Genomic DNA, 14,006 nt, shown 5'->3' with positions numbered 1-14,006 from the left:
CAACAGATTGCTAGCAACAGATTTAGCCAAGTAGAAGCTATTATTTGAACCACACCTGCCTGCATTTGGAACTAATATGGCAACCATTCTCGTTATAACATTTGAAATGTGCTGCACTCCACTCTTCTAAATGTCGGGGGGGGGGCGTGGATAGGTTTTCTTTTAATAGATAAAACCAGATGGCTTTGAGTGCATGGTAGAAAGTATTTCTCTTCATGAAATAGCTGTACAAGTGTGATTCAACAAATTTTTCACAAACCACTAATACTACCACAATATCCTTATTGTTCTTTACCGTTGCCTCATCAGATTTCTCTAACATAAATTTCTTTTATTATTTTTAGAACAGTTTAATTGAACTAAATGAAAAATAACAATAAAAAGTATACTGTATCATTATAAAAGTTAACAATTATATATACTTATCTAATATATACATATAACCTACTATATTTTGTATAAATGTGTTCCAGATATCATTATACTTATCTATGCAAAGTCTACATCTATAAGCAATCCATTCATAAGTTGCAAGTGTAGTCATATCTTCAATCCATTGATTAAATAGAACCATACACTTATATTTCCAGTGCATCAGTATCAGTCTTTTGGCCATAGTAAGGGCATGAAGAATCCATTTATGGTGTCCAGTTGTCAAATTCCATATTGTAAGTATGTAGTTCAAAATATTTTCCTCTGAAAATTGTAAACACCCCCCCCCGACACTGAAATAAATTTCTACCTAGCCTTATGTAGAATACTCATATGCCCAATAAGGCAATATAGTGATAAGTCCATACAGATCTGCTTGGAAGGCAATTCCAGACCATTGGTGACATAAGTAAAGCAGGTCTGATCCACATCCCTAGCTGCCAAATGGCATTCTGAGGGAGGCGCTAGAAGCAGGAATGTTTGGAAGCCTATTTATGGGAGACTAAAAGCCCTCAATTCACCCAGGACCAAGGTGGTTAGAGTTTCAAATGTAAGCACTGGCACATTGAATTGAGGCCAGAAGTGAACCATGTAATGCAGAACAGATAGGCCCAAAGCTATAGAGTCTGGAGGTGAAATTTGGAGCAATATTTTTTAAATGCTTTCAATGGCATGTATCACAGAGCAAAATACCATGTTCTTTTGAAATGAAGATGTGTTAATTCTGAGCAAACATAAATGAACCAAAGCTGCAGATAATCCAAGTAAATGGTGAGTGCTGGTCAGCATTCAACCAGAAACTCTCAAATATGTTGTCTGGGGAAAGGTCACAGAGCTCAGGTCCTGTTCTGAAAACCCTGAGCATGTGGAGAATGTATTTCTGCCACATGGAATATCCACAATTGAACAATCCCTTTGGGATTAGATACCAGTTTCAAAAGAGTTGTCCCTGAGCATGCGCAGAATATTTCTGCAATACTGAATAAACCACAGGTAGTACCAGTACACATGGGATTAAGGGCCAGAGCTTTGAGATAACAATTTATGTATTTCAGATAGGTGTCAGATACTTCACAGCACACAATTATTTTATGGCATTCACTGTTGCAAGATGTACTGATGGCCATTAAACATCAGTGATTTTAAAAGAGAATCATACAAATTTCACTGGGTTATTTTCATCCCCTGGCTGTGGGCTGCCTGAAGACTTCTGGCTGGCCACAGAAAAAAGTAGGATGCTAGGCTTAGTGAGCCTTTGGTCTGCTCCAAAGTGCTTTTCTTATGTCCTTACATTGACAGAGTGCTGCTATGTGATAGAAACAGGCAAGAATTTCCAGGGGTCAATCAACCTAGCCGAAAGTTGCCTCAGAATTCCAAGTATGTTTGCTTGGTTAACACTTTGAACATGACCTTCAAGATGAAGACAACTTAAGGTTTAAGAATGAATCACATCCTTCATTAGAGGATCATTCACTGAAGAGAGTTGTGTCAAGAAAAAACTGTGGCTCAGATTTTCATTCAAAAAAGAACAACCCATTGTTTCCAATTGCCTGCCTTGGTGATTTCAATCATGCTCCTATTCAATTTCCCTCTCTTAACTCATGTGATAGCAAGTCAAAGGAAACACCACATTTCCTGGGAGCAATGCTAAATTCATGCTAGCCTGCCACCTTTTGCGAACATTTTAAACTCAGAGCACTGAATATAACCCAACTTTTAGAATGGTTGATTTGAGTGCTTCACAGTTCTCTCTCTTTTTCTCATCTAAGTACTATGTGACCCAATAATCTCTATGGCTAGAGTAATATAAATGCAATTGGACATCTTTAGAACAACTGAGCCATTTATTCCTTGCCCTCCATCCCCAAAAACTGGCAGCTGAAAATTGAATATGGCTCCCCACAATAATAAGTCAGAGAGGAGCTCTTGTAAAATGCAGTCGTTTCCCAAGGTATTCAAACAGGAAAAGAACCTTAAATTACCAAGCACTCCAAACAGACCAATTCGTTTCAAACGGCTTCATTTTGTGAAAGGGTAAAATATACTCTAGCCGTATTTAAGTTGCACTACATTGTTTGCTATAAATGACATCCATTCATCTGATTCAGTGTGGCTATAACTACTGACTTGAGTTCACTCTGTCATTTAGTGGGGAAATGAAGAGAGTAGAGGGTTTGTGTTGGAAATGTCAGGAAGGGGAGTGAGCGAGAGCTGAAAGACTAAGGAGCAGCAATGACAACAGCATAACCACTTTTTGTGACATACCTTGTTGCTGCCATTGTGTCCTTGAGGAAGTGTATAATGATTATAGCTAAGTTCCTGTGAGCAACTGTCACCCAAGATGACCATCAGTATTTCCTCCCTATAACATTCAGCAGGTTTGAACAGTCAGGTTCCAGTGTCTGCCTTGAGTCATGCTCGTGAAAATGGTAATGGCCCTTCTGAACCAGGGCCTGGGAGACCAGGGTTCAAATCCCCACTCAGCCATGACATTACTGAATGACCTTGGGCTGGTCAGTCCTCAAGTGTGATGTTGACTTCCTCCCTTATTATCTGGAACCACTGTGTGCCTGTAGGCACCTGCATGTTGTGAAGGAGAAAGAACTTTGCTATTACATTAGATAATGGTTGTCTGTATTACACTTGGGTGATGTATTTCTGTTGCAGAAAGGGACAGGGAAAGGAAGGATAAAAAGCCAGATATGGGACACAAAGAACTGTCAGGTAATGTTCAGAGGTGAGTGTGGGACAATGAGTTTGATAGGTGATGTGAGTGAATAGAAGCAACCTAATTGGCTGGGAATCACTTAAAAGTCCAAGGGAATAGTGGCAGCCTGATGGAACTTCATTTTGGCCTGACACAGTCAAGTAAGATGTTTCAGTATACTTTATGAATAGGATGTCAGTATCCTATCTGGGACAGGGCTTCTAGTCTTCAAGAAAGTGAGTAGAACTTAGCAGGGTTTCCCCAGATGTTGCTGGATTACAACTCCCATCACCATTTGACATGCTATCTGGGCTGATGAGAGTTGGAGTCCCAACAACATCTGGAGGACACCGTGTAGCCTAACCCTGTTCTATAGGGGTGCAGGTCTTCCTACCATAGTTCTCCAAAGATGGAAGAAATGGATTTCCAAGCATTGCACAATTGGGAATCTCTCTTAGACTAATATAGGTCCATTAATTTCAATGACTCTTAAGTTAGTTGGATATAGCCTTCTGTATTCTGGTAGCTGGGATATAAAAAAACTGGGAGGACAATATCCCACTTGGTTTCCTGGAAATATTTGGCTGGTCACTATTTGAAATAGGACAAGATTGGTCTTTGGTCTGATCCCAAAGGACTCTTCTTATGCTCTACCAGTTTGTTGTGATGACAGTTAACTGCCCTCTTTTCTAGTAGGCTTAGCTAGACAGACATAGATTTCACAGTTAAAGGACACGGATGGTCAATAAGGGGAAATGCTCCATGATACAGCTTTATGCAGCACTAAACAGTACAATGCTCACCTCTGGATAATTTAGAGAGTGAGGCAGTCACTCCGGAACCTTTCTTGAACACAGCATTAAAAACACAACAAAATACAAATGTTAGCTGACACTAAATTCATTTTTAGAAAGCTCTCAGAATTCTCTGCTGGGAAACCCCTGAAGTACTTAGTTACAGTAGCAAAGTATTAGTGTGAAATCTCCATTTTTCTCCTTTACACATTTTAATGCCAACACTGGAAAAGCTGCCAAGCTACCATGAAAAAAAAACTGAAACAGCTCTAATTATTTCATCTGTTCCACTCTGTAATTATAATATTCACGAACTTCAGTTGGTGTGAATTGGCAGAGTTCCAGTGAAAACCCAAGCTTTCACCAACTAATGATATGGAACAATGTCTTCTAGTTTCCCACTATAAAATTTTCTTTGTCATTCTTCATACTTCTTGCTATAACTCCAGAACTGAAAACACTAAGATTTCTGTTTACACCTTGCATTTCTTAAGAACCCCAGAAATGGAAATGATGGTTTGCTGTAGTTCTCCATTATCTTCAGGAAGGCCTGTATTGGAACTAGAGAAATACATGCAGCTGCTTGTCTCCAGGAAAACTATGCAGATACATAATAGTGTTTGGAGTTTGGATTTGATATCCCACTTTATCACTACCCTAAGGAGTCTCAAAGCGGCTAACAATCTCCTTTCCCTCCCTCCCCCAAAACAAACACTCTGTGAGGTGAGTGAGGTTGAGAGACTTCAGAGAAGTGTGACTAGTCCAAGATCACCCAGCAGCTGCATGTGGAGGAGCGGAGACGCGAACCCAGTTCACCAGATTACGAGTCCACCACTCTTAACCACTACACTACACCACACTACACCACAGAAGTGTTTCTTCTATGTGATAAATATTGATTTATATATTATACAACAGTGTTGGAGAGGCTATTTAGAATGAAACCCTATTACCTTTCAAAGTATGCTAATACTTTCCTTTATATAATGGATGGATTTCCAGTATATAAAATGTTGTTCAGAGGGCAATACCGATACCCCAGTCATCCAACTGCCCATCTTTGTGATATATTTTGACTAAGAGTTTGCTACATTCTAAATGTGAGTTAGTATCTATGAAATCCTTTTAATTATTCTTACTGAGATGTATACTCGTATCCACCTGTTTCATTTTTATCTGGGTTGTAATAAAATCTGATTTACAAAAAGATAAATTATTAGCATATTCAAAGCTTATTCAAATATAATTGTGTCTTGTGTATCAGTCTTGGTAAGTAGGTTAGTTGAAAATAAATCCTTTGTAAATTAGTTGGAAAGGCAGGTGAAAGAGCAAATCATAATGAGTGTTGATTAAATGTTCATAATCTGCTTATATGAGAGCAGTACTCATAAGCTGCAGGTAGAAATCACCAGCTGAATGTTCAGGGTGGTGTTTCTCGGATGAAGAAAGATTAAAATGGGTTTCCAGATGGGATTGGAACACCAACTGGGGACTGGAAAATATATGGAGGAGGGTGTAGCTCAGCAGTAGCAATTTTGTGAGGTTACTGAAATTGTATTACTGTATTTACTAAATTTGTATTTATTTACTAAATTTGTATAATGGTGTGTGTATGCCATGTCTTGTGATTGATTATGTGGAGTAGGGCTTACCTTGTCGCCTGCCCCGTATTTTATTCAAGTTGGCACCCTTGTGGGTACAGCACATCACATTACATTGTGTTGGTTCTAGAACCTGAATCAGTGTTCATCTTTGCTGTGCTCTCCCTCTTTCATAGCCCCTTGAACCAAGCTCCTTTCATATTAGATGTAAGAACTGCTAGGAGCTTAGTGGTAGAGCTTGAGCTTGAGGTACAGCCCTTTCACACTACTTTATATGCTAGGCATCTATCCCAAAGCGAGCAACAGCAGAGCAACCATAGAACAACAATAGAGTTCTGTAGTGCAAGTGAATGTTCAGCTTTACTTCTCATGAATGGGATGCTGCTGTAAACAGGATATGTGCTATTGTTTTCTCTGCAGACTTTGTTAAAGCCAGGCTATAATATCAAACTTCTTTAGAATCAACATTGCTTGCTGGTAAATGGGCAAAAGAAAAATATACTTCAACCAGTTATTCTGATATATTTTTTTTCTTTCTCACATTCTCCCAGGTGTTCCAAATTGCTTATATCATTTTAAAAGCAGCTAATGCACCACGACCTGGAAACTGGGTATTGGAACGTTCACTAGATGGTGTCAACTATGAGCCCTGGCAGTACTACGCTATCACAGACACAGAATGTCTGACTCACTACAACATTCTTCCCCGCACTGGACCTCCATCATATACAAAAGATGATGAAGTTATATGCACTTCATATTACTCCAGGATTCATCCGCTGGAGAATGGAGAGGTAAGATGGGGGAGTACTGCCGATGTCAATATGCTGGCAACCACACTGCCCTCTGAATATGCATATTTTCCCATAAATTAATGTTTGTGCATACATAAGATCAGGAGTTTTCAAACATAGCCATAGTGTACTGAATAAAGTATATTCAGATATCTCTAAAATTTTATATCCAGTAACAGTGGCTATACTCAAGCTTTGCAACATCATTTACAGGCTGTGAAGTTAGGGAACCCTCTTTATTTGATGCTTGAGTAGAAACATTTGCTCAAGGTGCTGGAGCAGAGCAAAAGGTGTTAAGCAGCAAAGTAGCATCTCACTCTCTTTCAGTGTCATGCCTTGGCTTGGTTCTCCAGAGTTCCCCCTTGTGAGCTCTACGTGTGCATCACATGTGGCCAGAGGGATATAGCCTTATGCCATATGGCTGAAGTTATGATCTCCCTGTGTGGTGTTTATGCAATTGTGTGTTGTGATTTAGTGCTGAGCTACACCCTAGCCTTTGGTCTCTCATGGTGAAATAAATGGGGGACTGTTTTGGTTCACTTTCCCTTTCCAAAACAATGGACAACCAGAAATTGAGCTATTCCTTGATATTCAAACTACCCCAATCAGTATTACTGAAAAATAACATGCCAAAATGTTTTATATTACATTTCTTGCAAATAAAAAAAAGTGTTTGGTAGGCTAAATCACATGCAAAAAATATGTCTATTAGGAGAAACGCACACAAAAAATTCTGGGCAAGCAACTGCAAATCTCACAAAATTGGCTGTCACAAATTTGTGAAAACCAGACAACAAATATGTGATTTTCACTTGATCATCCACATCAGGTATCTAAAGCAACAAATCAAGGATAAACTTAGCTCTCAGTTCAGCATGCAGAGGGCAATATAGTACAAGTTGGTGGCATATCCAGTATTCCACCGACATAGCACAGCTTTCGTCAAATTCTGTAGCCTCTCAGCTGATGGATCTTCTCTATAATATTGGGCCCTAAGAGAGTGATCAAATGGCAAATGTTCCATTCCTAGTTTGCATTTTTGAATATGTCCAAAGGGATTTTGGATGTGTCATTTCTTACTCACATGGTACATTGTGCACAAATCAGTGATGGATAGGTAGGTGATATGTTTTGTGGGGAAGTGAGTCATAAAGAGCTTCTTGGTTTTCAAATTATAATGAAAAGACTGAAATGAATGTATAAAATCAGATTTATATTTAAAAACATAAATGCCAAACAATATGCTTTAAAAAAAAGAATGTGAATTTCCATGTCATACCACAAAACTTGGGTTTTTCCAAGAATATCTTGGCATAAATTTCAGGTTGCGTTGTTGGGTTTTATGATGGTTTAAAATTGAAAATTACTATACTCCACAGGGTTCTAAGGAGTTTGCTGTTCTTTATCTATGCTAGGATGCTAAGCAAACAATATTGATAATATGAAAAGAGCCATAATTGTGTGAGCTTTCCTTTCAGCACTAATTAAGACTATGTGGTGTAAACGTGCAGCTGCCTTTACACTAACTTTCCTCCTCATATAATAAAATTTCAACCTTTTCAAAAGCTTTACAAAGCTGGCATCATCACGTTTGATTCCTGCGATTTTCATTAATCTGAAAACTAAAAATTAATGGTAACCATGGTGATTTTTGCTTCATTTCACTTGCATTGAAGCCGCTGTTATTTGCATTTAATTTTGTTCTTTATAAAAAGCAGTTGGTTTCTTCTTTTTAAGGATTAGAACTTAGTGCCTATGTTTTTATTAATCTTGTTATGTAAAATTATTCTAGGGACATTAACTCTTACTCTTAATAATATCTTTTATTTTTCCTGTGGAAGATACAGGGCTTTTGTTTAACTTGATCTTCATTTAGGCTGAACTTTCTAACGACCCCATGCATTGCATTCTTCATTTTTATGATCCTTTTCAGTCTAATCGGTGAAATCAGAAATCAGCTCTGAAGAGCAGAGGTTTCTCACGAATTACTTTCATATCTGATGGAGGATGAAATCTAATTTGCTTTAGGTACTCTCCCCTCCCCCCGATGTCTGGTTCACTCATCCTCATGTCTGTTCCTCCACATGTATCCATATGTACACTCTGCACAGTTTCTGAGCAGGGTTTCTATCTACCTGTCACACCCTGTTACCCATAGAGCAATACATTTAATAGCTTAACTGAGAATTTTTCTGTTTTCCATCATATTGCAATTCATTATGCTTTCTATCATTCCAATATTAGTGTTTTAATAACTTTTAATGACATGCAATATGCCAGCAAGTTTGGAAAACTCAGCAGTGGCCAGAAGATTGGAGAAGATCAGTCTACATCCCAATCCCAAAGAAGGGCAGTGCCAAAGAATGCTCCAACTACCACACAATTGCACTCATTTCACACACTAGCAAGGTTTTGCTTAAAATTCTACAAGGAAGCCTCAAGCAGTATGTGGACCGAGAACTCCCAGAAGTGCAAGCTGGATTTAGAAGAGGGAGAGGAACCAGAGACCAAATTGCAAACATGCGCTGGATTATGGAGAAAGCTAGAGAGTTCCAGAAAGACATCTACTTCTGCTTCATTGACTATGTAAAAGCCTTTGACTGTGTCGACCACAGAAAACTATGGCAAGTTCTTAAAGAAATGGGAGTGCCTGATCACCTCATCTGTCTCCTGAGAAATCTCTATGTGGGACAAGAAGCTACGGTTTGAACTCGATATGGAACAACTGATTGGTTCAAAATTGGGAAAGGAGTATGACAAGGCTGTATATTGTCTCCCTGCTTATTTAACTTATATGCAGAATTCATCATGTGAAAGGCTGGACTGGATGAATCCCAAACTGAAATTAAGATTGCCGGAAGAAATATCAACAATCTCAGATATGCAGATGACACAACCTTGATGGCAGAAAGTGAGGAGGAATTAAAGAACCTTTTATTGAGGGTGAAAGAGGAGAGCGCAAAATATGGTCTGAAGCTCAACATCCAAACAACAAAGATCATGGCCACTGGGCCCATCACCTCCTGGCAAATAGAAGGGGAAGAAATGGAGGTAGTGAGAGATTTTACTTTTTTGGGTTCCATGATCATTGCAGATGGTGACAGCAGTCACGAAATTAAAAGACGCCTGGTTCTTGGGAGAAAAGCAATGACAAACCTAGACAGCATCTTTAAAAGCAGAGACATCACCTTGCCAACAAAGGTCCGTATACTAAAAGCTATGATTTTCCCAGTAGTGATGTATGGAGGTGAAAGCTGGACCATAAAGAAGGCTTGCTTCTTTTGAATTATGGTGCTGGAGGAGAGTCTTGTGAGTCCCATGGACTGCAAGAAGATCAAACCTCTCCATTCTTAAGGAAATCAGCCCTGACTGCTCACTGGAAGGACAGATCATGAAGCTGAGGCTCCAATACTTTGGCCACCTCATGAGAAGAGAAGACTCTCTGGAAAAGACAGAGGATGAGATGGTTGGACAGTGTTCTCGAAGCTACCAGCATGAGTTTGACCAAAGTGCGGGAGGCAGTGGAAGACAGAAGTGCCTGGCGTGCTCTGGTCCATGGGGTCACAAAGAGTCGGACACGACTAAACGACTAAACAACAATGACATGCAGGTTTCAGTCAGGATACTGTAGTGCTTTGCAAATAAAGCAACAATAGCACAAGAGGGCAGTGACTCATCCAAAAGTGTGTTTTGATTACTAATGCCATGCATTCCTTAAGAAACCACCAGAATATGTAGCTTTGTATATGGTTTCCAGACTACTTTATTAACTCAAGAGGGCATACAGCAGTGCACATGGAAACTATAAAACAGATACAATCACACCTTGGATCTCAAACGGCTTGGCTCCCGAACAAATCGGATCTCGAACGATTGAAACCCAGAAGTGAGTGTTCTGGTTTTCAAATGATTTTCAGATGCCAAATGTCCAGTGTGGCTCCAACAACTTCTGGTTGGCTCCTGCAGCCAATCGGAAGCCGTGCCTTGGTTTTTGAACAGTTCCGGGAGTCAAACAGCCTCCCAGAACGCATTTTGTTCAATAACCAAGGTACCACTGTATGTGCACCAAGATACACAGCCACATCTCAGACAAGGAGCATACACAGAGGGCTTACAACATTCTCTCCTATGTCCCTGGGTCTGGCATTTTCACAAGAACTGCACAGCACATGCATCTTCATTACCCCATACCTCTGTAAATCCCAGGTCCTGTTTATCTTATACTAATCTTTGGGGTCACTCATACTGCAGGAATATCCATCAATTATCACTCATATGCATGAATATTCCTCAATTATCCCCATTTGAAATTTTACAGCTGAATGTGTGGCTACACTCGGTTTGAAAGCATTGTATCTTAGGGAATGCAAGGTGAAAGTTGGTTCTGTGGCGTCTGATGTCTCCTTCACACCTATAAACCAAAACTTAATGACTTGTGTTCAAGAAACCAGATGGTAAAGATGCATCCATCTCCAGCCATAGTCCAGCATATCAGTCAGAATCCATGGGTGCTGACAGTTCTTGGGCATCTTTTCCACCTAGGCATTAACGCAAACCTGATTAGCTTCAGCAAGATGGCTGCATTATGTGTCCTAAGACCATACCTTGGGACCTGATCCTGCTCAACACTGCATTCATGAATTTCTTCTCTGCTGCAGTTGGGGATGGTCAGATGTCGTAAATGTGAATCTGAAAGAGTCACATTTGTTTGGGGGATTTTTGATTCCAAAATAATATTAAGTTAGCTATGCTTTACTTTTAAGTTACATCTTCTAGTCTGTTGCTCATCCCTTCCCATCTTCATTGTTAGCTGACTCATGCATGACTTTTTGTTGTCTATAAATTTGAGTCCTATATGTATAGGTCTACATGGTGACTATTCCTGGGAACAAAAGCAGTTTGCAAATTAATCATGTCACTGAATTGCTAACACCCTGAAATCCATGATTAGAGGTTCTGGATACAACTCAGCCGCTGAATGGTAGAGGTAATGGTCATAATAAGATCCGTTTTTAGTGTGCATAAGCACATATCTTTTATTATCTGAGAGTGACTGGTGAACTTTGTAATGTGAAGCTATATTATACAACCTACCCTATGAACTATTTCCTGATTTATTTAGTTTTAAAACTACCTTAAAGGGGGACATCAGAAGGCACCTGCACATTTTCCTTAATCAAACTGCATTTGATTGCCTGGTAAGATTATAGGTAAAAGCACACTCCCCATGGAGAGATGGAGAGTATTAATGCAGTATTGATTCTTCATAAGTACAGCAGTGCAGTAAAAGGAGTTTTAAAAGAAGCTATTAGTTATGAGAAAGCAGGAGTCAGGCAAGGACACAGCATCCTGGAGACAGATATAGGCATGGGTGTTGGATATAGATTCTATACTCAAAGGTGTGTATTGTTTGTAAATCAATGCCATTTAGTATTTTTAAGACTGTGTGTGTGTGTGTGTGTGTGTGTGTAGAGTGACAGAGATAAAATATTTTATACTGCCCTTCATCTGAAGATCACATAAGAATACAAAGTAAGAACTCAAAATACCTAATCATCATCATCATCATCATCAACACACCACAAACACATTTGAAAGTCCATAGAGGCCTGGTTATATGGTTATATATTTACATGGTTATATTTGTGGTTCTTTTTCATTTGTGAGAGGAATACAGGAGCACAACTCAGTGGATTTAGTATCTGTCTGCATAAGGTTCTAGAAACTAAGTAACATTAGTTGCTTCAAATTATTCTAACAGGGACTGGAGTATGAAACAAATGTATATTGTATGCAGAACTGTGGCATAAATATGGATCCTGCTCTGGATTTCTTCTTTTAGACAATGTGTTATCCCAAACTGTTTCACAGGGAATTTAGGAAACACAGTTAATACTCAAAATTATTATGCCAAGACAACATTCAAAGAATTCAATAAAAATGTAGTTTCTCACTATTGTTTATTTCTGCCAGGAGTTTTGCTATTATTTATCAGTTCAGTGGCATAAAAGTCCTGGCACAATGAAGAATATCCCTAGTTCAAATAAACTAAAGAAATGTCAGGAGATACAACATGATATTTCTGTGTGCTTTGCTCATGGAAAAGCACAGATAGAAACAGAATTTAGTAACAACCTTGAGAAAAGTATGGTTTTATTGGGCTTCAAGTGTTGTTATTTGTATATGTGCTGGAGAAATTCATCAAAATAAGATTAAAATTCAGCATCTTTCCATTCTGATGTGAAATATGGTAGCTTTTCAAGTGCTTTCTCCATACTCTCAACTCTAGGTCCCTCCTGATACAGCACAAAGATAAGGGCTGGAGGATAACTTCCTGTCCCTATAAAATTGATTTAACAAATGCGTCAGTCTTTGTTTAATTTGGCTAGCCAAACGGAAGCTTGAAAACACACATTTAGAGACTGAAGGGAATCTAGAAATCCATAAACAACTCAAAAGGGGAAAGAATCAAATAAAAAGAATCACGCCAACAAAATTTAGCCACAGTTACAGATTGTATAGAGAAGGGCCTCAGAGAGAAGCAGTGACACTGTAGCTGTGCTACTGCTTTCATCTACCATGTGCTCATCTGCTAATACCTGGATCCATTTTTAACCCCCCCCTTTGAAATGTAGGTCTTGACTCCTTTTGAAAAACTCCTTTTTTCTATGTAACTCATTCCTGAGCTGCACTAATGTCAGGCCAATAATGTCAGGAGTGCTGAACTCTGGTACTTCTCAATGCCTCTCTTAGATCTCCTTCATTCCTTTGCTGCTTGAATAGGTGTTCAGGACAAACTGATTGGCTGATAGAGGAAAGCATGGAGAGGAGGAGAAAAGGACTTACAAATGAACTGTAAATCCAATTCTCCCCACAGCCTGATTTAATCCTCTCACACTGGGAGTTTCAGAGTGTCAACACCATAGGGTTAAAGGGTCGACATGTCTACAAGTACTCAAAACTGAAACATATTCAACTCAGCGTGGTTTGAAAAATCGCTGTGACATCGTGCTGCCCAGTAAAATTGGTTGAATATAGCAAAATGTAATTCCTACCCAAAAAAAGGAAGCCAACATCTACCAAAGTGTTCTAAACTCCCCACCATCTCGGTATGCATGTATATGAAATAAACCCAGTGACCCTTCCATTCTAATCAATGTACAGTGGTACCTCGGGTTAAGAACTTAATAATTCATTCTGGAGGTCCGTTCTTAACCTGAAACTGTTCTTAACCTGAGGAACCACTTTAGCTAATGGGGCCTCCCACTGCCATGCCACTGCTGCACGATTTCTGTTCTCATCCTGAAGCAAAGTTCTTAACCTGAGGTAGTATTTCTGGATTAGCGGAGTCTGTAACCTGAAGCATCTGTAACCTGAGGTACCACTGTACTCTTTTTTTTTAATACTCTTATTTCATGCTTCTTTTTCATGATTGCTAATCTTCTCAATGCAGATCTCAGTACACTAAAGAAGGGAGAAGGTTTGACATGGCGTGTCTCTGGTCAACCTGTTGTTGTTTTTCACTCGTACATATACAGGAGAGAGAGAACTGATGATCAGCTGTCTGTTGTGTGTAGGCACTGCTACTTCAGACGGCTCTAAGCTACTGTTAAGCTACAAGCTCAGCAAGACTGATAAACAACTGATTTTTAGATGTTTTAATTTACTAGAAGCCACC

General features: G+C 39.2%; 1 protein-coding gene across 7 annotated transcripts in view; it reads left to right on the top strand.

The window, feature by feature from the left end:
* The window catches only part of LAMA2 (laminin subunit alpha 2), a 360,258-nt gene that overhangs the window by 103,235 nt on the left and 243,017 nt on the right, over window positions 1–14,006 (top strand). For all 7 annotated transcript variants that reach the window (XM_081907021.1, XM_081907020.1, XM_081907017.1 and 4 more), the window contains exon 4: window positions 6,086–6,328. In XM_081907021.1, coding sequence (XP_081763147.1) covers window positions 6,086–6,328 — 243 coding nt within the window. The remainder of the gene's footprint in view (window positions 1–6,085; window positions 6,329–14,006) is intronic.

The sequence above is a fragment of the Podarcis melisellensis genome (genome assembly GCF_964234715.1).
Source record: "Podarcis melisellensis genome assembly, chromosome: 3".
Classification (NCBI taxonomy): domain Eukaryota; kingdom Metazoa; phylum Chordata; class Lepidosauria; order Squamata; family Lacertidae; genus Podarcis; species Podarcis melisellensis.
Note: the sequence above shows the minus strand (reverse complement) of the source record. Positions and strands in the feature narration are given on the sequence as shown.